At 44.4% G+C, this 27654-nt stretch overlaps 1 protein-coding gene across 1 annotated transcript in view; it reads right to left on the bottom strand.

Annotated features, from left to right (window-relative positions):
- Nucleotides 1-27654, bottom strand: part of LOC144755621 (uncharacterized) — a 589384-nt gene that overhangs the window by 372067 nt on the left and 189663 nt on the right. Inside the window, exon 3 of the mRNA XM_078644742.1 lies at nucleotides 8376-8423. Coding sequence (XP_078500868.1) covers nucleotides 8376-8423 — 48 coding nt within the window. The remainder of the gene's footprint in view (nucleotides 1-8375; nucleotides 8424-27654) is intronic.

The raw sequence follows: 27654 nt of genomic DNA, 5'->3' as shown, positions 1-27654 counted from the left end.
AGGATATCTGTGTCGTGGGTAGATTGTTTTTGTACAGGAAGGTACTACTTCCTGCACAAAAACAATCACTAAAGGCATTTTCCTCCTTCAACGTGTGCTGTGGAATACAGCATGCATTGAAAGAGGAAAAAACGATGAGAAATGAAAACATTTCTCCTTGTTGTGCCTCGCTACAACACCTCTAGGGTGGCGCAACAATCACACGTATCTACAGAATTACACTTCCTCGTAAGTCTTGAGATGTGTTATTCCATGGGTGTTGTGTGGGAACAGACACAGCAACACCCATGGAACGCCCATTCAACGTAAAGTGCTGCGTTTGAATGGGTCGTATTTTCAAGGAGAGGAAAAGCCATGCAGGGTGGCTTTTCCTCTTCTTGTAAATATGGAAGAGTCCCCAGCGCCATCCCTACGTTACAAAAAGTGACGTACTGGTGGCGCAGGGGGCTTGTAAATCTGCCCCATAGGTACTTAGGTATTGGCAGAGTGATACAATAAGAACATAGTGCTGGATGGCTGATTGACAAACTGCATGAAATTGACAGGAGGTATCCTAGGCTGCATGAGTACTACTTCAGTATTTAGTGGACTGTACCAATAGTATGTATCGGCTTAGAGGTTTGTAGAGATTGTGCACAGAATATTGTATGTGTACTTGTGTTGGTGCCTAGGTCATTCTATTAGAACATCACTAGTAACTAGAATGATGACAGTGCTGCAAACAGAGTGCTCAGTTAATTTATAAGTGCTTAGGTATTGTCTGAATGCCTGAGTCATTCTGCAAATGCATAGACAGTGACTGGGTTCATTGAGTGCTAGTAGTTGACAGCAGGATACGTTTACAAGCATTTATGTTTCAGCAGAGTGATTAGATAAGGACATGCTTCTGTCAGGATGATTGTAGGAGTGGACACAGACTCATAGCATGATGCCAGACAAGCATGACTATTACCTGGACGTTTGCAGGACTGACTCAGTTGTCTGCAAGGGGCTAAGGGACCGCATACACTGTGCGCATTTGACTGTACCACTGCTTGTCTCAATGCCTGAGTCATTCTGCAAGTGCATAGACAGAGACTGCGTTCCTAGAGTGCTAGTAGTTGACAGCAGGATAAGTTTATAAGCGATTATGTTTCAGCAGAGTGATTAGATAAGGACATGCGTCTGTCAGGATGACTGTAGGAGTGGACACAGACTCACAGTGTGATTCCAGACAAGCATGACTATTACCTGGACTTTTGCAGGACTGACTCAGTAGTCTGCAAGTGGTTAAGGGACTGCATATATTGTGCACATTTGACTGTACCACTGCTTGTCTCAATGCCTGAGTCATTCTGCAAGTGCATAGACAGTGACTGTGTTCCTAGGCCCTCATTTATGAGGCCGTGCGTCACTTTTACACCGCCGGTGCGTCACTTTTTGTAACGCACCAGCAGCGTAAAAAATGGGCCTTGTTGCACCATATTTACAAAGTGACGCATCTAGGTAGATGCGTCACTTTGTAAACCCCTGCGCTACATTATACCTATGGCAGGTATAATGTATGCTGGGGGGGGCGTTCTGACGCAAGACACGGTCATAGAAGTGACGCAGTGAAATCTATAAGATTTCACTGCGCCACTTCTAGGACACAAATGCGTCAAATTCTTACGCCTGCCTCACAGCAGGCGTAAGACTGACGCAGGCCCTTTCACATGGGGCTTGCCCCATGTGAAAGGACACATTGCTGGAGTTGCGTCACTTTTGTGACACACTCCAGCAATGTGTCACTTTTGCGCCATACAGATACGTCAGAAATACTGACGTATCTGTAACTCCTTGCGCCAAGATGCGTCATACTGTAAATATGACGCATCATTGGTCTCGCAAGGAGGGCGCAGTGAAAAGTGACGCATCGCTGTTTTCACGCAGCGATGCGTCACTTTTCATAAATGAGGCCCCTAGAGTGCTAGTAGTTGACAGCAGGATACGTTTATAAGCACTTATGTTTCAACAGAGTGATTAGATAAGGACATGCTTCTGTCAGGATGATTATAGGAGTGGCAGAGCGGCTTTAGAGCCATAGAACAGGTCAGCAGGGCTGCTTTAGAGCCAGAGAACCAGGTCAGCAGAGCTGCTTTAGAGCCATAGAACCAGGTCAGCAGAGCTGCTGTAAAGCCAGAGAAACCATGTCCGCAGAGCTGCTTTAGAGCCAGGGACCCAGGTCAGCAGAGCAGTTGTAGAGCCATGGAACCAGGTCAGCAGAGCTGCTCTAGAGCCTAAAAATCAGATCAGCCAAGCTGCTCTAGAACCAGAGACCCAGGTCAGCAGAGCTGCTCTAGAGCCTAAAAAGCAGATAAGCCAAGCTGCTCTAGAACCAGAGACCCAGGTCAGCAGAGCTGCTCTAGAGCCGGAAACCCAGGTCAGCAGAGCTGCTCTAGAGGCCGAGAATTAGGTCAGCAGAGCTGCTGAAGAGCCAGAGAAACCAGCTCAGCAGAGCTGCTTTAGAGGTAGAGAACCAGGTCAGCAGAACTGCTTTAGGGCCAGAGAACCAGGTCAGCAGAGCTCTTTAGAGGGAGAGAAGCAGGTCAGCAGAGCTGCTTTAGAGCCAGAGAACCAGGTCAGCAGAGATGCTCTAGAGCCAGAGAACCGGCTCAGCAGAACTGCTTTAGAGCCCTAGAACCAGGTCAGCAGAGATGCTCTAGAGCCAGAGAACCAGGTCAGCAGAGCTGCTTTAGGACCATAGAACCAGGTCAGAAGAGCTGCTCTAGAGGCAGATAACCAGGTCAGCAGAGCTGATTTAGAGGGAGAGAACCAGGTCAGCAGAGCTGCTTTAGAGCCGGAGAACCAGGTCAGCAGAGCTGCTCTAGAGCCAGAAAACCAGGTCAGCAGAGCTGCTTTAGGACCATAGAACCAGGTCAGAAGAGCTGCTCTAGAGGCAGATAACCAGGTCAGCAGAGCTGATTTAGAGGGAGAGAACCAGGTCAGCAGAGCTGCTTTAGAGCCAGAGAACCAGGTCAGCAGAGCTACTTTAGAGCCAAGGGACCAGGTCAGCAGAGCTGCTTTAGAGCCAGAGAACCAGGCAAGCAGAGCTGCTTTAGAGGGAGAGAACCAGGTCAGCAGAGCTGCTTTAGAGCCAGAGAACCAAGTCAGCAGAGCTGCTTTAGAGCCAGAGAACCAGGTCAGCAGAGCTGCTCTAGCTGACACTGACTGACTGACACTGACTGATGGGTTGACACTGACTGACACTGATTGACTGACACTGACTGAACCTGATTGACTGACACTGACTGACTGACACTAACTGACACTGATTGACACTGACTGACCGACACTGACTGACACTTACTGACTGACACTGATTGACTGACACTGACTGACTGACTGACACTGACACTGACTGCCACTGACTGCCTGACACTGACTGACACAGACTGACACTGACTGACTACTCTCTACTACTCTATTACTCACTCTCTACTACTCTCTACTACTCTCTCTCTACTACTCACTCTCAACTACTCACTCTCTACTAATCTCCACTACTCACTCTCTACTACTCTACTACTCTCTACTACTTACTCTCTACTACTCACTCTCTACGTCACTACTACTCTCTACTACTCACTATCTACTACTACTCTCTACTATTCACTCTCTACTACTCTCTACTACTCACTCTCTACTACTCACGCTCTACTACTCTCTCCACTACTCACGCTCTACTATTCACTCCCTACTACTCACTCTCTACTGCTCACTCTCTACTACTCGCTCTCTACTTCTCTCTACTACTCTCTACCACTCACTCTCTACTACTCTCTACCACTCACTCTCTACTACTCTCTCCACTACTCACTCTCTACTATTTACTCCCTACTACTCACTCTCTACTACTAACTCTCTACAACTTGCTCTCTACTACTCTCTACTACTCACTCTCCACTACTCACTCTCTACTACTGGCTCTCTACTACTTGCTCCTACTCACTCTCTACTACTCATTCTCTACTACTCTACTACTCTCTACTACTCTATCTACTACTCACTCTCTACTACTCTACTACTATCTCTACTACTCACTCTCAACTACTCTCTACCACTCACTCTCTACTACTCTACTACTCACTCTCTACTACTCTCTACTACTATCTCTCTACTACTCACTCTCTACTACGCACTCTACTACTCTCTACTACTCACTCTCTACTACTCACTCTACTACTCTCTACTACTCACTCTACTACTCTCTCTCTACTAATCACTCTCTACTACTAGCTACTACTCACTCTCTACTACTCACTCTCTACTACTCATTCTCCACTACTCTCTACTACTCACTCTCTACTACTCGCTCTCTACTACTCTCTACTACTCACTCTCCACTATTCACTCTCTACTCCTCGCTCTCTACTACTCTCTACTACTCACTCTACTACTCACTATCTACTACTCTACTACTCTCTACTACTCTCTCTACTACTCACTCTCCACTACTCTCTCCACTACTCTCTCTCCACTGCTCACTTTCCACTACTCTCTCCACTACTCACTCTCTACTACTCACTCTCTACTACACACTCTTTACTACTTGCTCACTGCTACTCGCTCTCTACTACTCACTCTACTACTCACTCTCTACTACTCTCTTCTACTCACTCTCCACTACTCCACTACTCTCTACTACTCTCTCTCTACTACTCAACCTCTACTACTCACTATCTACTACTTACTCTCTGCATCTCTCTAATACTCACCCTCTACTACTCTCTCTACTACTCACTCTCTACTACTCTCTCTCTACTACTCTCTACTACTCACTCTACTACTCACTCTATTACTCACTCTCTACTACTCTCTACCTCTAAATCTAACTCTCCACCTCCACACCTCTACCTCTACACCTCTACCTCTACACCTCTAGCCTCTCTCTCTCTCTCCCTACCTCTTTCTACACGGACACATATGCACATATATATGCATTTATATATATGTATGTGTATATATATATACATACATATATAAACATATATATAACCTGCATATCTGTATAGATACAAATATAAATGCATGCATACATATACATATATGAATACATATGCATGTTATGTAAATGAAAGTTTGAAAAACACTAATAAAAGCAAAGCTAAAAATCCACCTAATTACAAACAGAATTGCTTAAACTTAAACGAGGGTGAGACCTATTGCATTTTCAATGCTTGTTTACTTTGGTTCCATCAAGAGGGCATTCAGATGTGTCACAGATTTGCAATAAATTCTGAATGTTAGCATTCTAGTTACTCATTAGATCAGTGTAGTAAAACTACTGCTCACCAGGGAAGTTTGCTGCTGGTATTCAAAGTTCATGTTTCAGTCTACATGTTAGAATTTTTTAATGAAATAGAAGAGGATTTGAGGAGTAAAAATGTGCTCTCATTTTTCTTTCTTCAGCACTAATCATAATTTCTATGGCAAAATGAACCCCCTCATTTTTTTCCTTTTCAAATGTTTTAAGTGTTACCACCTTATTCCAATCAAGCTGGATTCAGGTGTTTCATACTTTTGTCATAAGTAAGACTGTTAGCGCTCTAGTTGTTCTTTAGAACACTCTGGGACATTCTGTCATTGGACTATACTTGGGCTACATCTGGGTGATATTTGTGCTACATTAGGGCTCTTTTGTCGCTGGCTGCCATCTTGAGAGACTTATTTGTTATGAGGTTTCCTAATTTCCTCCAGTCTCCTCAGTAGGAAATACTTTCAGTGTTTTACTTTGGTTCCATCAAGAAGGCATTCAGATGTGTCACACATTTGCCATGAATTCTGAATGTTAGCACTCTAGTTGCTCATTAGATCACTGTAGTAAAGCTACTGCTCACCAGGGAAGTATGCTGCTGGTATTGAAAGTACATGTTTCAGTCTGCATGTCAGAATTTCTTTTAATGAAATAGAAGAAGATTTGAGAAGTCACTCAAAATGTGCCCTCATTTTTCTGTCTGCAGCACTAATCATACATTCTATGGCAAAATGCACACTCTCATTTTGTTCTTTTTTTAAATTAAATGTTTTTAAGTGTTACCAGTATATTCCAATCAAGATGGCTTCAGGTGTGCCATACTTTTGTCATAAGTAGGCTGTGGGGTTTTAGGTTTAAACCTATAATAACTGATAAAACCCCACTGAAAGAAAAATAGCCCTCACCGGTGAAAACATATAAACACTAAAAAAACACCTGCACAACCACAAACTAAATGCCATTCCAAGAAAGGAAAAAGAAAGTGAAAGTGTCATTTTGTTCTTACTGGAGGGGTCAATAAAATGTAACTTTGTTCTACAAGCTAGCAGTAAGAAAGACTGGCTAACATTCTGCTTGAGTTTTGTTCTTTAGGGATGCCACTAAAATATTGTTTCTTCTTCCTTTTACTTTTTTCAGTTTTATGGCCTTTGGTCTAAAGATGCAGGGTTTAGTTTCATGTTTTAGGTCTAGTTTAATTATTTTATTAAACTGTAGAGAATCAGGACATATCAAACTCATATTTGATATTTTGGCTGCATTTGGTTATTTCACTGATAGGTAAAATCGCTAGTTTCATAAAAATCTTTCCTAATATGTGTCATCACATTATCCACAGAGAATGGGTAAAACCCTTAATACATCAGGCCATAGTTTCTAGTGGGTCAGTATTGATAGTAGATAGTAGGTGAATTGCCAACACCTCAGGCTTTAAACATTAAATGCAAGGTATAGTGACAAGTATATATATCACCAAGCATCTGGGATAGTGGTGAAAACGTGACACCAGACTCTTGGAAAACATGGAACGCAGTGTCACTTGTTAATCTCTGCAAAAAAGGTTATTTCCAAGTTCAACAAAGATTGGAGTGATATTGTTTGTATTTGCAGTGATTCTGCTACGTATATAAAAAATGTGTGTGATGACCTGTCAAAATTGATACCCGAGCTGAAGTGATTCCCTGTAGGAGATCCTTGCCACTTGTTAGATGGCATGCTTAAAGCATCTTTACAATCTTCAGAGTTAATGAGGGATGCTATTGACTTTTCAGTCCATTCTGGTGCACTGTTTTCTTATGCCCAGGAACTAAAACGCAAATATTTTTCATTTCGTGCTTTATGTGACATCAAAGAAAGAGTCATCCCAACTGTGTCCCTTAGCTGACGGTTCTCAGCCCAAGGGGCTATGAATGCTGAGAGGGCCTTTTCACAGAAGTTTACATGGGAAGGAAAGCGCGAGCGCACATGACCAAAGACTCACTGAAGAAGTATTGTATGGTGTACTACAATAAGATTATTTTGTAAAAATCTCTTTGGACCTCATATACACTATACGTACACTGTCTATATACCATGTTCTTTCAGTGCAGAAAGCAAGCAATGATAAAAGCAAAACATTCCATAAACACCGGAAAAACACTTTTTCTGTTGTTTTTAGTGGCGTGAAAATGTGTAACCACTGATAACAACTGTTTATTAAGATATTGAAAACACTGAAAAACCCCCACTAGAATTTACCAAAAATAGAAACTGTAAACAGGACAGCCTAGTCATAAGTAAGGCTGTTAGCGCTCTAGTTGTTCGTTTAGAAAACTCTGGGAAGCTGCAGTAGAACACAAAGGAATCAACTGACAGTCTCTGCCCTTGTTGGATGTACATGTTTTACTGAGAATGTCAGACTTCATTCTCAAATGACTGAGAAAGATAATGTGAATTTACAGAAAATATGCTCTCAGTTTAGCTTACAGATCACCTTCCAAACCTCTGTGGGAAAAGCATGAGAAAGTAGTTTTCTCTCAAACATGATTCATGATATCTGAGCAGAAGGCTTTTCCACATGGTAAAATCACCTTAGAACACACCACAATTCCTAAAATGAATATGGTACCATCAACAAATAATTTATAATGTAACTAAAGTCTTAAAACCTTCTATAAACTGCAATGCTTTTTAATGAGGTTCAATCATGTATATTAGTCCCATGATGGCTGCCATCACTTCTTGGATGAAGTGCTGACAGCCAATCAGATCTCACGATGAGATATGTCGTAAGGCTCCGCCCAGATATATATGTATTTTTTTCCTTTAATAACTAAAAAACTACTGAGCAGATTTACACCATTTAACAATAAGGCACGAGTCTGAACCAAGGACTACCTCTTTGCCAAATTTGGTGTAATTCCGTTCAGCAGTTCGGGCTGTAGCTGTGACTAAAGGTTCCAATGGGAAATTGCATGGGGGGAAACACATTTTGGGACCCCCCTTTTTTTCAGCCCCCGCTTAACGAATCACCCCAAGACTGTGTGGATAGGAGTGGACCGGAGTGCCCCACCAGTTTTGAAAATTTCGCGTTGATTCGTCGACCGGCACCATGTGTACTTACCATCATCAGGACTTTCCCAATAAGAAATAAATACATCTTCGTCAAAACCTAAAAAAAAAGAAAAGGATATTAAGAAGACTGCAAGAATTTACATATATTTATAAAGTAAATTATTATATCAGAGAGCGGCTAAACCACTCTTAAGTACAGGTACAATATTTGATAGAGGGAGAGAAATTGAGTTATTCTATGGAGGTTGGAGAGTCCAGGTCTTGAGTTAGTAATGTTGTGTATGTAATTTCAGACGCTTGTGAAGACCCTCGCTAGGAGCCCAGTGAGGAAGAGGCATAGCAGTGGCAGTCTCTCTGTTTTCTCATTCCCAAACCCGTTTTCTCCTCTTCCCTGCTCGTGGATAATATGGTCAGCAGACAGTGTAGTTTGGGATTTGGTTTAATATCATCTGCTCCTGTGAAAGTCAAGTTCTCAGGTTCGTGGTACTTGACACCTCTAAACGTAATTGTCCTTTTTTAATATTAATATAATAATTACCACTCACTTTTTCAAAAATTACAAACATTCAGAGTAATACACAGCATTCATATTAGTACCATAGTATTAGTACACCCCCAACACCTTAACCCTCTCGCATCCCATCCCTAAAAGTAATTGTCTTGTCCCTTCGCCTAGCAACCCACCCATTAAAGTAAATCTTCATATCCCTTTAACTAAATATCCCTATTTTATAAAACAATATTCGCCACATAATTATTTTCAAAATAAGTTATTATGTTCTCTTTAATTCTCAGATATAAAAATATAAGCTGCATAATAAAACACTACCCCAACACCCCACCCAAAACCCCTTTTCCCTTCCAGCATCCCGCATCTGAAAACACATTTTCTCAAAATGTGAACATGCTGAGAGATTTCCAAATGAATCTTATTTATATGTTCTCTTAGAGCACACATTTCCGCAATCCAGTAAACCTCAGTGGCTGTTAAAGCTCCGTTCTGGTTGCTGTGCATTTTCTGGAGAAGATGGGCTTGGCAATAGCAGTGTTTGTTTTTGTGTTAAAGAGAGGCGTTGGTGCGACATTTGTCATAATGATGTTGTTTTTATGACGGGTGTTGTAATGACATTGTTGTTATGACAAGCGTAGTTATGCCATTCAGCATAACCACAGGCGTTGTAATGACGCCATCGTAGCTCCGCTTTCGTTAAAAAGGCTTTTTGTTCAAAAGCCTTCATTAAAAGCGATGTTTCCCATTAGAAATATAGTTTCTGGTTGGCTAGAATATATACCTAAGCCAGGCAGAATCCACTACTCTAGTAAGGGTAAGCTAGATACAAACCTAGCATAACCTGTGCTCATCCTCCAGCAGCTTGGATTCGAGTAGGTAGGCTTATCATAAGAGGCAATGTGTAAAGTATTTGTGCAATAGACACACACAGAACGCAATGAATACTTCACAAAAATACTCCTCACGGGTTCCGAAAAATAGGGAATATTTATCTGATTTAAATAAGACCACTTGTGTAGGTGGCACAACCAGTGCTGCAGGCCCACTAGTATTGGTTAGATTACAAGCCCTGGTTACCTGCGGTACCACTTTACAAGGGTCTAACAGGTAAACTAAATATGTCAATCAGGTATACACCAAGGGCCATATGTATAAAAATTGGAATTTGCGATTCTCAAATCGCGATTTCTTTGCGAATCGCATTTTGCGAATCGCAAACCCCAATGTAAATAAAAGATCGCTAATATTTAGCGATTCTCAAAAATTTGCAGAAAATTAATGCGAATACCTAAATTGTGATTCCTCAATTGCAAAATCGCAAATAAGGAATTGCAAATCTGCTAATCGGCAATTCAAGTGCAGATTGATGATATCACAGGCAGGAAGTGTGACTGCCCATGCTGCACCTGATTGCCAGAGCTGAGTGAGAGGCTTGGAGGAGAGCTGAGACACTTGTGCACTGCATCTGAGTGAAGGAGACATAGACACACAGGACGAGCAGCAGGAGAAGAATGCCAGGAAAAGAAAACATAAGTTTAGTGAAAGGGAGCAGGAGGTGCTCATACAAGAAATGATGGTGAGCCATGAGCTCCTGTTTGGCAAGAAATAACTGCTTGTGCAAGAGGCACGCAAAAGGAAAATCTGGGCAGACACACAGGAGAAGGTGAACGCCATCGGCGTGACTCACCGCACCGTAGAAAACCTCAGGAAACGGTGGTATGATATGTGCAAGAGATCCAAAAAAAAAGTGGCTACAGGGCAAGGAAGACCGGTGGTGGGACGTCACTGCTACTGATTCCACGCCTTTGGAGGAGTTGGTTGAGGGCACCCTGCTGCCAGACAGTGTGAGTGGCGTGGCTGACCTGGACAGCTCCGAACTCCAAAACACCAGACAAGGTAGGAATACTATCACTCCCCTGATACAGCACCACATCACTCACACACCCAGGAAAGACCCAGGAACCAAACATGAATGCAATTCCAGTGCATGCACACAAGCACACCCAGTAATGCATTATGGGAGATGTAGTCACATGCACCAAACAGTGGAGCAGTGACACCCAGCAAGGTACAATCAGAATGTGTGTATCAGGAAAGGCAAATAACAGACAGATAAGACCCATGCAACTCCAAACTGAAACCTTTATTGCATAACCAATGCGAGTTAGGACACCAAATTAATGTGTGCATTTACATTCACAGCACCCACCAGAAACACAGGAACCTATGGCAGAAGGGGAGGATGCATCCCACACCGAAGAACAGTCAAGGCAAGAGGAGCAGGAGGAAGACAGCCCAGTCATCCCGGTTGACAAGCAGACGGTGCCTCGTAGTACCATCACTTCCCCAACTGGAGGTAGATCCACTGGACACAAGTGGGGAGGTTCAGCAAGTCCAGGGCCAGCGTGCATCACTTCACACAGCACAGTCCCCTGCCCGTCCTACTCCATGAATGTCATCCAGGCACAGGCCACCACCAGCACAGCTGCAGTAGGTGAAGGCACGGTCTTTGCAGGGCTTGAAGCCAACATGCTAAAGGTACAGCGCCTGCAAGCAAAGGCAATAAAATCAATACAGTGCCAGTTTGTAGCGCACATGACCCAAATGAGGGAGGGCTTCCTGGGCATGACGGGTGCACTGGAAGCACTTTGCACAGAGATGCAGAGAGATCGTGCAGCCAGGTGCAGGGAGAGACAGTGCCTCCACACCACTGCCTGGACATGTACACAAAGGCTGTAAACCGGATGTCCACGGCCACATCAGTGCTGGCATGTCTCTGTGTCAGCATGCAGCATGAGATGGCACACTGCTGCCAGGCTGTAGCCAGGGGCTTGGTGCAAGTCACATGTGCGGAGGACCAGCTGTGTGCAGCAGCCACAGGTGGCACAGGACCCCTCAGCTAACTGGAGGAAGATGGGCAATCTAGCAGGAGCTGCATCACCCCACCCATCCCACAGGACAGACAGCGTAGTGCGCGTCAGGGGAGAGCAATCGATGCCTCAGGAGAGGGCAGTGGGCACCCTGAGCAAGGCACAACAAGCCGTGCTCTCAGACGGCGAAGAACCTTGAGTGGCACATGGCAATGGGTGAGGCAACCCATTGTATACTGACTCATGTTCATGAAAAAGTCTTGCACTGTGTGTTGAACATGTGCAAGCAATTTGGACTCACATAGTGTGCAAGTCAGGCTGTGTGACAGATATTTTCCTGCACTGAAGAAAATAAAAACACAGTTTCGCACAAATCTGTAGCATTGTGTCATCATTACTCATCTAGAAATAGTTCTGTGTAATCTCATCTTGCCTCTGGCGGCCGGCAGCCGCACCGACCCCACCGACTGGCCTGCATCGTCGAGCTGGCCCCTCCTCTGATGAGTCTGAATCTGTGAGTTCCACTAGGGTGCCTTTCCTGGTGGCGATGTTGTGTAGCATGGCACACGTGACCACGATTTTGCAACATGTCTCGGGGCTGTACTGTAGTGCTCCTCCACTCTTATGTAGGCAGTGGAATCAGCTCTTGAGTAATCCAAATGTCCTCTCAGTGGCACAGTGGGTGGCTCTGTGGGCACTTTTGTACCTCTGCTCCCCAGCAGTGGCTGGAATCAGGTACGGAGTCAGGATAAAGTCACATACAGCATACGCACTGTCACCTGCAGGGTGAGAAGAATCAGGTTAAACACTGTCCTGCCACTTCTGTGCTTTAATGGTGTGTCCTTGTGTCCAATGCATTTACCTAGCGGGTAGCCCTCACCAAACTCCCCATCTGTGAGTCGTCGGTGAATCCCACTGTGGCGAAACATGAATGAGTCGTGGGGGCTGCCTGGGTTTTTCGCAACTATGTCAGTGATTATATGTTTGGCATTGCACACTACCTGTATGTTCAGGGAATGATAGAACTTGTGATTCCTGAACACATACTCATTCTGTGAGGGGGGAAATAGCGACATGTGTCCCATCTATGCAGCCAATTATGTGGGGGAATTGGGCTATCTGGCAGAACTCCTGCTTGGTCTGGTATAGTGCCTGTTGTGTGCTGGGGAATTGGATGTGGTGATGCAGCCTTTGTACCATTGCATCAAGGAAAGCGTGGAAGAAGTGCAACAGTGCAATCTGAGAGACCCCTCCTGCTGTGGCTATCACCCCCTGAAAACTCCCTGATGCCAGTAAGTGCAGTGAGCACAAGACCTGTACCTTGGTTGGGATGGTGTGTGTCGTGCGTGTGGGGTGTTCTAGTATAGGTTTGAGCTCCGCTATTAGGCTCAGGATGCTGTCTTCGTCCAGTCTGTAGCTCACATGGATCTCCACAGTCCGCTGGAACAGGGTTATGCGTGCTCTGAAGATCCTTTCCTGGCGTCTCCTTCTCTGTGCAGCAGCTCTGATTTACAGCCTCCTGGCTATCACATACAGCCCAGCCATTGTGGATAACCCTTGTTGCATTGGAGCCTCTTTAAATAGGTTACACCTGGTTACCACCTGCTCAGACTTGGTGGTAATTGCGATTAGCAAAATTGCGAATTTCGCAGAATCGCAAATTGCTATTATTTCAAGCATCTCATTTGCGAATTAGCAATTTGCGAACACCTTAATTGTGAATTTCGCAAATAACGTTTTGCAGATTGCGAGTTTGTAAAATTATTCGCAGAATCTATGCCTTGCAAAATTGCTAATCGCTAATTTTGCAATTACAAATTTTACACACAGGATAGCTCTTATACATAGGGATTCTCTGTTTTGCGATCGCAAACACAATTTTTGGGTGATTTGCAGTGTTTGCGATCGCAAAATAGCTTCATACATATGACCCCAAATGTCAACATGTTTAGGGGAGATGCACATGTACTTTAGCACTGGTTAGCAGTTTGTAATACGGCATGGGAGCAGAGGCAAAGAGATTCCCCCATTTGCATATGTCCACACCCCCATGCAAATGAGGGAACGCCCTCTGAGGATATATGTGCACCAGCACAAGCATCTGCTGCCCCCTTCTGTAATACCAAGGTGTCCTGGAGGGAGCGCAAAGTAGGCACAAATGCCCGTTGAGCTCCCGGGGCACTTTGTATAATAAAGTCCCAGGTACGCGTCTGAGAAGACCTCTAAACCAGCAAGGACCAGGTTCATGAGCCTCTTGAAAGTGGCAGGGGCGTAATTTAATCCAAAGGGCATCACCCTAAACTGATAGCGGCCCTCTGTATTGGGGAAGGCTGACCTCTACTTGCCTCCCTCTGTTACTGCGATCTGCCAGTACCCTGATGTAAGATCAAAGGTACTTCAGTACTGGTCAGCCCCTATCCTATCAATGTGCTCATTCGTCCTAGGTATAGGATTAGCATCAATCTTTGTGTACAAAATGTAGTTCTCTGTAATCCACACAGAACCTCAGTTCAGGTGTGGTGCCTGTTGGTGTAGCTTTTGGTACCAGAATCACTGGACTGGACCATGGGCTCCTGGAGGGTTCTACCACCCCTAACTCTAGCATCTCGGAGACCTTGCCCTTGATTATGAACCAAAGTCCTGTGCACACATTAGAATTTCATGAAGAGAGTTCATCTAGTCATATACATCCAAAAAGAGTAATTTAAAGTCTAAATGGATCTATTCTTTGTCTTTTATTTCATGTAACATCAAAAAGCAACCAGCCAACACGCGTTTCGTCACAAAGGGAAAATATCCTGTGACTTGTTCAGGGCTGAACTTCATGTAAGTAGAATCTTAAAGATCACCCTGCCAGTGATAATTCCAACCCTACTGGCCAAATATAGAAAGATTTAGTGGATCCGCGATCGGTTTCTAATGGTGTTGGGACAGTACTCCTCTCCATTCGCCCTAATTCCAAGGATTACCAACCTGTGTACCCATCATAGGGATACAGGGGACAACCTACCTGTCAATAATAAATCTCACAGGTTATTGGATAAGTTGAGAGCCAGAATCAAGGGCAAGGTATTTCTTTGATGTGGGGTTTTGGTGGTCTAGGAAGTGATGGAGCCTTGCTGTATCTGCGTATAGTGTAGTGGATATCTAATTCATACGGTTCAAACAGGTTTGGGGAAACACCCTATAACCCCTAAGTGTGTGCCTTCAGCGATAGTATCGGTCACTTTTCTAAGGAACGGTAAGCGCCTTTGAGTTCCCTTTGTGGTTGTTAGGTCACTTCTTTTAGGGGGTTGGACTTTAGTATCAAGAGGTTCATATATATACCTTATATTATTTCCTCAACAGTATTAAGGGATTCGGATATGTACCTGATATTGCCTCCGTATGTTAGTCTATTATTCATGGGTTGTCTATAAAATATTTTACCCTGTTGATGTTCCACTTTAAGGTCAGGAAAAAGGCTGTATTGTATAATTGTATTGCAAAAGGCTGATCATTGTAACTAATAGCCCATTTTTGGTGTATATTATACCTTGCATTTTCTAATTCTATTTTTATTTCTAGCTATATAGAGTTCAATAACTCAAACTTGATTCAATAAAATTGAAATTATTGAAAACGCTCACGAGGTTTATGTACATATACACCCCACAAGTGCAACACCATACGGATTGATAGGTGAGATCTATACTTACCTGATGTATATTATCCTTTTGAATATTATCAGCTCTAGACCTACAGCACTTTTATCACCCATAGGTGACATTGGAGTTTAAGAGATCGCTATTTGCTTCGACACTCCGCATACACGAACAGCTTTATTGAAAGTTTTTTCAGTGAGATTTATTTATCTCATGGGAATTTTTCACCATAAATAGGTGATATGTCCAGGCAAAAAATCTCTAATTTTTTTTCTCGCAGATTTCCTATTGCCTTGATCTTTGGACAGCAGTAAGGGATTCCCATTCTATATTGATGAGTCTTTTAAGATTGGACTGAAGAGGTAGGTCCATTCATTGGTACAGCTCCATACCTGGAATCAATCTTGTAAGACAGTGGCTAATTATGTACATATTCTTTGTAGAATCTCTACCTGTATCTGCCAAGTGTAGAAGCAAGACATAGGGATACTTTCTGATCTGGGGCACGTCATTCCAAGCGTGAGGTGACATTTTGTTGGGTCTACATACGTATACTATTAATAGGTATGTTTTTTGCGTAATTTATTTGGGTCTAGGGAATTTAAATTGTCTTTTGACTAATATTATTATTATTATTATTATTATTTTAATTTATAGAGCGCGTAGTCACCCATGAGTATCCCAGCGCTAAGATCAATACAACTGAGGTTCACCAAGGGGGGGGCCTTTAACGGGATTAGGGGAAGAGGTGTGTTTTCAATCGCTTCCTGAACCGTAGGTAATTGGGTTCAGATCTTAGGTCGAGGGGAAGGGCGTTCCAGAGACGTGCAGTGTGAACCGAGAAACGCCTTCCACCTGTTCGGGCTTTCTTAATTCTGGGGATGATGATGAAATGTTCCTGGTCGGATCGAAGGGGTCTGGGGGCTTTATATGGCTTAATGAATTTTTGTAGGCTTTGTTTTGGAGCAGTCTGTGCGCCAGGCAGAGGGCCTTAAATTTCACACGCTCTCTTACCGGGAGCCAGTGGAGGCGCTTCAGCGCTGGTTTGGCTGAAGCTCTGACAGAGGTGTTAGTAGGGATCCGGGCAGCTGCATTTTGGGCCCTTTGTAATTTGTTCAGAGTCGCCTCCGGCGCTCCTAGATAGATGGAGTTACTGAAGTCGAGCCTAGAGAGTATCAGGCCTTGGATCAGCAGTTTTTGAGAGTTGGGGGGGAGAAGGGGCAAAATCTTACGCATTGACCTGAGGAGCCCAAAGCCATTACCATTAATATGTAGCGACAAGCTATCTAAAAAGACCTGGCAAAACCTGGACTGTGATGTACTTTGTAATTTTTAAGATGGCGTTTAAGATGTTTGGATAATTGTATTTTTACAATTAACTTTCAGGTTGCTGTAATATGTATGTGTTTGCAATGTAAATATATTTTAATTTTTCTAATTTTAAAACAATGATTTTTTGATATTGTCTAGATAATATGCAATTCTTGTCCTGAAGAAGGTGACAAATCATTTAATTTTCACCGAAACGCCGAGTCGACAGTTGTTTGAGAATTTTTATGAATTTTTATGAATTTGACAGTATATTTTTTTAAATATCTGAATGATACACATAACGAGTATGGTGCATATGTATACGAAATCATGTTGATATGATTCTGTCAATACATGCATTGGCACTTTGTCAAAGTTTTTGAGATATTATGAATGTTTTAAATATTGTACAATATATTTGAATATATGTTTCAAATGTAGTTTTTGAGTTTATTGATCATCATTGCCGCACAATTCAGCAACCTGGATGTTCTTTTTCTCTTCCATGTTCATTTAATCAAAAAAATGTTTGGAATAGTTGTGTATATTCTATATCAGACAAGTCTTCCATCCAGTTTGCTGTGTTACTATCTGGATCACGTTTGTTTCTTATTCAATGAAAAGGGAATCCCAGAAGTTTGGTCATAACACTCTTTCATTACAGTCTGATTTGCTTCCAAGTTGTCAGAAGCTTTCTTTCACAAATTAGCCATTTGGCTACGAAAGGCCAACTTGTAACTTACTACATCCTGGGAACCTTTCCTGGGAACTTTCTCCCACCATTCATTCACCAAACTGAGAGGTCCTCTGCGGGGTGACCATACAGTAGCTCAATAGGGCTAAAGCCTACTCCCATCTGCGGTACTCCCCTGTAGGAAAACAAAAGACAGGGCAAGAGGATGTCCCACTTTTTCCTTAGTCCTCAGGCAGACTTCTGATCATGGTTTTTAGGGTCTTGTTGAATCTCTTAACAAGTCCATTTCTTAGGGGGTGAAAAGGGTGGAGAACTTGTAGTTATTCCCACACTCTTTCTACATGGACTGCATGAATGCAGGCAAGAAGTTGGTTCCCCTGTCAGACACAACTCCCTTGGGGAAACCCACTTGGGTAAAAATACCCGCCACAGGTGCAGTGGTGGTCATCAGAGGAATTGCTTCTGGATACTGGGTGGGATAAACCTGTGACCAGGAGAGGTTTGCAGATCCATAGGCCCAACATTGTTGATGCCCACCCTTTCAGAGGGGGTGCTAATGGTGGGTAGTGGTTCAAGGGGAGTCTCTAGCTTTTTCCCTGTCTTCCAAGTAGCCTGGCAGCTCACATAGCCCCTAAAGAAGGTATCTGAAAATGCCCTGCTCTTGGGCCAAAAGAAATGTGGGTAAGCCTTGCAAATGTCTTGTCTTGGCCCAAGTGTCCTACCAGGAGTATTTCATGAGCTAGTTCCAGAAGCATTGGGCAACCTCCAGGGCCCTTGTTGTCCAATGCACAGGAACCTTAGGCTCACTGTAAAGGAGGTTGTCCTCCCAGTAAATTAGATAGCTGCCAGAGAGATCACCTGCTGCTTGGGCTTCGGCCTGGTGCCCAATGCCCTCTAGGGTTGGGCGCCTCCTCTGTGCCCTCCAGAACCAGAACTACTCCCTGGTGGGTCCTCCATCTACACCTTCGCCCACCACAGCTGCCCCATTGATCTCACTGTGGGCACATTCAGGGGATAGTTTCCCACACCCTATGCCTTTCCATTCTTTAGAAGCTGGCCATTACTCCAGGTTCTAGCCCTTTTTGACTCCCTTCCCAGGCAGCCATGGACCTTGTTGAGGCACAGATCCACTCAGGTAACCCCAACACCTCCTCATGAGTTTTTCCAGATAGTGTGCTCGGGGTCATTACCCAACAAACAGTCCACAGGCATGGCAGGGCTCACAGCAACCTTCAAAAGACCTGACCCTGCCCCCCCCCCACTCAAATGGAACCGGGCCACTGGATAGTGACCTTCCCTGTTGTCAGACTCCACAATGTGGTGGAATTCATTGGAATCACCTGCTCTGGGGACACCAACGGACTCCTTACCATAGTCATACTGGCACATGTGTCCCTCAGGGCTTCCACACCTTGGCCGCTGATGGAGAACCATCTTATCTTATCTTATCTTAATCGGAACTTATAGAGCGCACGGTCACCCAGAGGTTTCATGGCGCTAGTCAGGCAGGAATCACACTGAGGGAAGTTACCCGAGCGCTTGCTCGTATAGCCAAGTTTTAAGCAATTTTCTAAATGTCAGGAGGTCATTGCTCATCCGGATTGGTAGTGGTAAGGAATTCCAAAATACAGGAGCGAGATGAGAAAATCTGCATCCTCTTTGGCGTTTCAGCTTAAAGGTAGGGACAGACAGAAGCTGAAGATGGGCCGAACGAAGGTTACGGGAGGGTACATGTCTGACAATTCTGCAGCTGATGAATTTTGGCCTTTTACCGTGCAAAGCCTTGAAGATGATACACCCAGTCTTGAAGGCGATGCGTTGGACCAGAGGGAGCCAATGAAGTTTATCCAGTAGTGGTCTGGCAGATGACCATCTCGGTTTTCTATTGCCTATACTTTGTAATATTTGATGGCACATGGACCTTAGGAACCATCTCACTGTTGCAAAGGGACACTAACTTAAGCTCTGCCAACCCCCGCCCCATTACCAGGGACAAACCCCTCCCCCTGCACTATGCTAGCCACCCCGGGGATCTTAACTCCAGTTGGAGGGTATGCTCATTTTGGACACTTGGGATCCCCTTTTTAGTGTTCATACTCATAGCACTTGGGAGTTTTGGGCTGTTGATGTTTGTCACGGTAGGTTGACTTCTGGTGTCCAGATGAGGGATGGGACCCAGACCCTGTCCCTTGTGAATTATTTAAGGAACTCCTTCTTATCTCCCCCCTTTCTGCTGTTGGTGCTCTGACCACCCTTTTGGGAGTCCCTACCAGATACCTTCTTAGACACTCTGATGCTGACCCAAATGTCCACCTTATCTGCAAGCTTCCTGGAGTCAGTCACCTTGCTATCCACATGGTGTTGGTGCCGTTCTGGAAAACAATTACCAAGAATGGCCTCCTTCAAAAACAAATGATGCAATCCTTTATAATCACCAACTTTGCTGCCCCTCACCCAGCCCTTCAATGCGTTACCGGCATAATTCAGAAGATCTACCTATGTTTGTGTGGTCAGTTTGTGACTAGCACTGAACTGGTACCTGTACTTTTCAGGTGTCAAACCAAACTTCTTGACTAGAATGGCCTTCATGGCAGTGTTGTTGGTTTGAACCCCACCTCTAATGTAAGGAGTGTATCCCTCCCCACCATGGGCAAGTACTGCCAAAGAGTATGCACCTCACCCAGCCCCCCCGCCCCCGAACTCCTCTGGAATCCTGTGCACTTTCAAAGCCATTTCATAGGCTGCTAGCCATGTTATCCCCCACATTGTAACAGGGCACCATATCCTTGTGAATATGGTCTCTGGGCTAGCTTGAAGACACTGCAGGTATGCTGCCACCATTTCTGCTGTTGCTGGACTCATCTTGTAGGGCTCTTAGGCCCAGCTCTCTTAGGCAGAGCTCAAGGGTGATCCTCCTCTCCTACAAGGCCTGTTCCACTTTCTTTTGCTACCGCTGGCAAGTTGTTTGCCCCTCCCACAGTCAGTGCTTAATCCATATTGGCATCCAGGATCAGCTCCCCATCCTCCTCATGAATTCTTGCTCCTCATCTAGGTTATCATCCCCTGCACCCTGGGTCTCTGCCCAGACTCTTAAGGCTTTCTGCAGGTTCACCTTTCTGGTGAACCCCCGCATTGAGATATAAAATTGCTTGTAAAAGGTTTTCATCTAAGCCGCGGTTAAGATTATAACCGGGCCAGATCAAATTCCACAGCTTCAAGTGCAGGTGCTGCGTCTCCAGATTGAGACATGTTTTAGCAGAAAAAACTCAAAAGACCAATCGGGGAAAATTGAAAATTGAAAAATGCCAATTAGCGCTGACAGACAAAATTTTTGCTAATCAGGACGAATAGGTTAGAATTGGTCTAAGTCCAGAGGTGCAGTGAACACTGAATTACTATATGGTACTGCACAAACACAAGTCCTATCCTCACTGCTAATCACCAATGTTAGAAATGGAGTTTCTGGTTGGCTAGAGTAAGTACTAGGCCTGGGCGGTAAACTCCACTCCGTTCGCTGTGTTTGCAGAGTTTTCTGCACGCCGCGCTCCGCAGAGTGCAGAAAACTCAGATTCACGTAGTGCAGCAGAGTATTTTCACTGCTCGCGCTCGCGAATGGTAAGTTCGCGAGCGCGAGCTGCAGCTTGGGTAGAATTTCTACCCGAGCAGCAGGAAGACCAGCGCCAACAGCAGTTCGCACTACACTCCGCCACTTGCAGAACTTTGCGTAGTTTTTTTGTAACTTCGCGGAGTTCTGCATAGAAAAACTCTGCGAACAACACCCAGGGTTAGTAAGTACTTAGGGCATAACTCATCACTCTAGTCAGGGTAAGCTAAAGATACACACCTAGGATAACCTTGGTGCAGAGCAGGCAGGCTCATCATAAGAGGCAATGTGTAAAGTAATTTTGCAACACACACACACACAGTAACACAATGAATATACAACAAAAAAGACTGCACACAGGTTTAGAAAAATAGGGAATATTAATCTGATTTAAATATGACCAAAACCACAATAATCAAATCGGAAATACACAATTTACCATGCTTTGTATGTAACTGAAAGTACAATGCTAAAACAATGCAGACATTCCCCTTAGGGAGTTTATGTTAATGTTTTACAGCTGAGTGCTGGGAAAGCAGTTGAGATTCTAAACTTCAGTGCGGTCTTCCCGCCCGATGGGTGAGTACAAATCCCACTGAGGGAGTCACACGGGGCAGGGCATGGCTGCTGCACGGGGCCTGGCCGGGCACTATCGCACACAGCTGAGGGGTGCACAAATAATGATAATTGCCAAATGCACAAGTGACGATATTTGCAAACTGCATTTGACGTTGGGGCTGCTGTGTGGGGCTAAGCAATCGCAGCGGACCTCGCTGGCCCCAGCTCAATAGCATAGTACCTTTGCGGTCATCTGTAGACACACTGGTCTTTATCCTGCAGTGGTAGCACTGTCTACGTAGCTGTGTGGTAGAAGGGAAAGGGGTTACTATGGCAATGCGGTACCGTGTCAGGCGCGATCCCTCAGTTCGGCTATGACTTCTCGGTGGTGCTGGGGCACACATGCTGAATTTAGTGAAAAGAGGGAGCGCTCAACTCATGCTGGGTTAGAAGAGTACAATGCAAGGAGCACTCATTCTCGACTCCTGGTGAGGGTGCACTGCTACTGGAGTGACAGAGTTCCACAATAGTGGTGCATCAGTGAAATCTTTGATGGCCCTCAGATTTCAGAACTGGGGGCAAGCCAGCAAGCCCATGGAGTCAATCTGGGGGTTAGTTCTTGATTCTTGAGCAGGGCAGAGGTCAGCAGTAGCAAGGCAGCTCAACAAATCAGGGATGCAGTTTCTCTGGATAGCATTGTGGCAATCCTTCAGGACATTAGCCTTTACTCCAGGTATTTTCCAGGTCCAGAAGTGTACTGATTTCAAAGGGCCAGAGCCCTTGTACGTATACCCAAAGGTGTCTTTGATGTAGGGATTGACTTTAAAAGAGTTCTCTGACGTGCACAAGGATCCCTTTCAACCCAGCTCTGGCTCCAGATTACCAGTAGGGGGTATATCAGCCCTTTATGTGAGAGCAAGACATAACCTATTCAAATGTAAGTGTGAATCACCTCTCCTTCTCCCTGCCCATGAAGACAATAGGTATGCAGATGAATGCAGATTAAGTATGGGCGGGAAATTCGTTCCAGTTACGGAATATGCGAATTTTTGGCAAAATTGCGATCCGCGAATCGCGCGAAATTGCCCAAAAATCCGCAATTTGCGAGTTGGCGGATTTTTTTTCTTGTTCTCGCTTCAAAAATACAATCTCGCGCACGCGGCATTGACTTACCATGATTCTGCAATCGCTGATGAGTTTTCTTCCCTGTTCGGGTGCGCTGCGAGATTTTGGTAGCTGGCCGAGCGAAGCCGCGAACGTGAACACCTCATGGAGACCCAAAACAGGAAATTGTGAACGAGAACACGTCATTGCGACCCGAAACAGGAAAAAGGCATCGCGAGCAGGCTGGTTAAGTGGAAACAACATGTTCGCGGCCGTTGCGACCGCATGCGCAACTTCGCGTTCCCAAACTGGTAGAAAAATCTCGCGAACTCGCAAAAAAAATTAATTTGCAAGCTCGCGGAATTTGGCGGATTTTGCGAATCGCGATTACGAATTCGTGCAAATTCGCGTGTGGCGAATTTGAAAATTCTGCCATGCTTAATGCAGATGTATCCCCTGTCACACCCAGCCCTTCCTGTGTTGTGGCTGTCTAGAGTATGCACAAGGTGTAGCTCTCACCCAGCCCAGAAGTGTATTGGAGGCAGGTTGGAGGCATAAAGAGCAAAGTTAACAGCAGAGAAATTTCCACTTTCTAAAAGGGGCATTTCTAAAATGGTAATGTAAATTCAACTTTACCACTAAAGAGGATTTATCACCATCATTCCAAAGATATTAAACATGAAGTAGCTACTCCTTTCCAATCAGGAATTTCAGTTTAACAGGTATTTTAAGGAATCCCCAATGCTAGCCTATGGAAGGAGTAGGCCTCACAGGAGTAAAAAAACAAATCTAGCTGTTTGTCACTGCTAGGACAAGTTGATTCAAATGTAGATGTGCTGCCTTTTGTTACATAGCACCCTGTCCTTAGGGTCACTTAGGGCCATATGTAGGTAATCTCTATTTACCGATTCTTAAATAGCAAATAGGTAATTTCCATTCATTCCTATGAATAGGAATGAACGGGAAGCCATTCACCATTACCGATTTGGTAAATACAGAATCGGTAATAGGGGGAACATATTCAAGGGTGGCAGGGTGTCACATTGACACCCTGTTGCACCCCTGAATCTTGCATGTGTGCACATGTGGCACACATATATGCCCTAAGGGCATGTATGTCTGACACATGGCACTTTTAAAAAAGCACATTGCTTTTTTAAAGGTTTTCGATATTTACCACCAACTTGTAGTTGGTGGTAAATAACGAATCCTTACATCAAAAATGCACTCACTTGAGTGCTCCCTACATAGGATTTTAGGATTCGGTAACTTACCGATTCGGTATTTTAAGAAATCGGTAATTTACCGAATCCTTAAATAACCGAATTGGTAAATTACCGAATCCTAAAATCAAGCCACCTACATTAGAAAAAGCAAATTTACAGATTTTCGGCCGTTACCGACCGGTATTAAGCTACCTACATATGGCCCTTAGAGCCTACCTTAGGAGTGACTGATGTGTAATAAAAGGTGAGTTTAATGCTTGGCAATTGTCTTTAAATGCCAAGTCAAAGAGGCAGTAAACTGCACACACAGGCCCTACAGTGGCAGGCCTGAGACAGGTTTGAAAGGCTACTTGTGTGGGTGGCACAAACAGTGCTGCAGACCCACTAGTAGCAGTTAGATTACAAGCCCTGTTTACATGGGGTACCGCTTTACAAGGGACTTACAGGTAAAGTATATATGCCAATCAAGTAAACACCAATGTCAACATATTAGGGGAGAAGCACATGCAATTTAGCACTGGTTAGCAGTGATAAAGTGCTCAGAGTCCTAAAGCAAACAAAAGGATACACCAAAAGTGGGAGGCAAAAGGCACATAATTGGGGGAAAGATCACTCTGAGGATGACAGGAATAACAACATTGAATTTCAAAAGTTCAAAAATGTACAAGATGAACTAGCAGTCACCCAAGAAGGCATAATAATGAGAGGCTTGAGGATTGCCGTATCTGAGAGCCTAAGACAGTGGGTCATCGAGCTGAGCCATGATGGACAATGTGGTATTGTAGCCACCAAAAGAGCCTTGAGAGATCAAGTGTGGTTCCCTCGACTGGATGAGTGAGTTGAGAAGGAATTGAAAGTGTGACACATTTGCAATTGCTTATCCTCCAAGGTGATGCTGCACCCAGTAACAATGTCTGACCTTCCTGCTCATGCCTTTGAGAGAGTTTTGGTTGATTTCCTTTGGTCTTTAGGAAATTAACACCATTACATGGTAGTCATAGACGAATATTCGTGTTTTCCCTTGGTGGAAGACCAATCATCGACAACCCATAACAAAGTCATAGAGGGGCATGATGACATCGATGCAATGTGAGCTATCTCTGAGATCTTCAAATCTGATAATGAAGCGCCTTTCAATAGCAAAGAGTTCAAGGAATTTCTGATTCGACTCAACATCAAACACCATAAAAGTATACTCCTCTGACCTCAAGCCAATGGTGTAGTTGAATGATTTATAGGTACCCTCAAGAGGGTAATTCAACAGCGTCAATGTAAGGAATTGATCTGAACCAAGCCTTCTGGCAGGTCCTCCGTGCCTATCAATCAACTCCTCACTCCATGACTGGTGAGAATCCTTGCTATTTGGGAGTGCCATCAGAAAAAAAAACTATCTCAATGGACATTGGATCGATCAGTAAATGCTGACAAAGTTTGTAACATCAATGCTAATCAGAAAAGCAAAATTTAAACATATGCAGAACAGCACTGACATGCCCATGAAACAGTCTGTAACAAAAGAGACTGGGTGCTTGTTAAACAGAAACAGAAACGGAAAAAGGACACTCCTTTTGTAGCTGAGTCTTTACAGGTGGAAGTGTGCAAGGGACACATAGTGACAGCACATCGTCCTGGAAAGACCATCACTCTGGACATATCACACTTTAAACACCTACCTCGTTACATATTGAGTCCTGAAACCATGTGTGAGGCAATCGCGCCTGCAGGTCCTGCTCAAGCGCCTGAGCCTGTGCAGCCTTTGTTCAATCAGGGTGGACCTCGATCACCTTGGATTACCCGAGCTGGCAGACCAGTGTGAGCTCCTTGCTGACTAATCAAAACGATATCTTTTGATGACGTATGCCACTTTTTATCTAAAAAAGGAGGAAATGTAGCATAGTGATGCTGTACTCACTAGGACCCTTGTGGTTCTGGGCGGAATATGGACAGGAACTATGTAATATGCTGGGAGGTGTTAGGGTGTGGTTATGAGAAGTATGACACAATGCACAGTGTGTAAGTGAAAACTGGACAATAAAAGAAGTCCGAAACAGAGCTTTGTGTGTGGCGTATTTTAGTTGCATGCTCTAGGGCTGGAAAAGATGGGATGTATGCCCACAAGTGAGTTCCCTGCTTTACTTTGAGGCAACAAGTTGATACACCCATACAGAACTGCTTCTCAATGAGAGCCTCTACTGTATTTCATGGCACAATGATGTTTCTTGGCTGGGCAGTACAGAAGCTGCACCAGTCTTTCCAAGCTGGTGCTCGTTTAGGGGAAGACATATTTAGCCATTTCTTGGTGGGAACACATGAGGTAATGGTTCTTAGGGAACAGAGCCTTGAAAGGGAATTCATCTGTCCTGAAACGTCAGCAGGAGGAACTGAGGTTCAACTATTGTTTCTTCATAGTCAGATTTAAGGGCTGGAAGTGAGGGAACTGTAACCTGGCTATATTTTGTCTGATGCAAACAAATGATGGACGGAATGCTGAATGAATCATACATTCATCCCCAGTCAAGAGGGGTTAAATCCATTGTTCTTTTGCTCAACACGCCACCCCAGTTAAAACCCAGCCATAGGCAAATCAGTCTTGACCCTGTGCCTCATGGGAACAGTCCAGACCAGACTGCCAAGTCAGGTCCTCACTGGACCGGAAACAAGCATCCTGGGACCGGTTTCTGGGTATACCCTTCATCAGCCAGGCAGACTGTGCTGTGTGCTCCGATATTGACTCAAGAAGAAGAGTCACATGCAGAAGGGTGACCTGCCTTTAGCACGATGGAATTCATGCCACAGCTACTTACTCAAATACATGTTCCAGTCCCTGGCGATATGATCAGTCTTAAAATGTCACTTGTGTAATGACCTATAGGAGGCAGTGCTCCCAATAGCAACAAGGGTGGTAGAATATTCAGGATTTTCCTACGTCAGAGGAGCAGCATTCAATTTCCACTGATTAACTTGGGTCCAAAATAATCAAACTTCGTATACTTCCCTTATATACATTTCAGAGGTAGCAACCTGTGTCAGTCCTGGCAAATTTCTAAAGTGTAAAACAAAATTATATGCTTAATATCTACACAAAACATAGAGATAGCTCAACATACATTGAGGGGCATATTTACAAGCCCCTTGCGTCGCCTGTTTGTCACTTTTTTAGACGCACCGGCGGCGTGGAGTGGTGCTCCATATTTACAAGGCCATATAAAGCCACCCTGTGTGGCTTTTCATTGCCTTGTAAATACGCCCCTTTTCATGCTTCACTTTGTATGAAAGGGGCGTGCCCCAGGTGCAGCTGTGGGTGTTTCCACACAACATCAATGGATTCTGCCGTATTCCCAGATTTACATTTCATAAACTTGGGAATGTGTCAGAATCCTGACTCCCCAGGAGAGGCCTAAGGAGGCTCAACAAGGAGAATTACTTATATTCTCCTCGTGTTTTTCCTCTTTCTACATCGAAAGACGATAACAGCTCACATGATTGTTTTTGTGCAGGAAAGTGTCCCTACACAAGAACAAACTCCCTTAAAACGCAGACACCCTTGCACCATGGCGCAAGAGGCCCTGCGTTGGCGTCTGGCAGCCAATTGTGCACAAGCGCAGGGGAAAGCACAGGGATTCAACATATTGTTGTAAATATTACATATCCTTGTGCTTTGAAAGTGATGCGGCGCATTGCATTGTTATGGCGTGATTTTTTCTTTACCTTTCAGAGCCCCCTTTTATTGTCGCGGGGACGTTTCGCCCCTGACGCGACTGTCCCCAGCATTGCGGCGGTGTGTTCTTACCGCCAGAGGGAGCGGT

The sequence above is a fragment of the Lissotriton helveticus genome, chromosome 5_1 (assembly GCF_964261635.1).
Source record: "Lissotriton helveticus chromosome 5_1, aLisHel1.1, whole genome shotgun sequence".
Taxonomy (NCBI): domain Eukaryota; kingdom Metazoa; phylum Chordata; class Amphibia; order Caudata; family Salamandridae; genus Lissotriton; species Lissotriton helveticus.
Note: the sequence above shows the minus strand (reverse complement) of the source record. Positions and strands in the feature narration are given on the sequence as shown.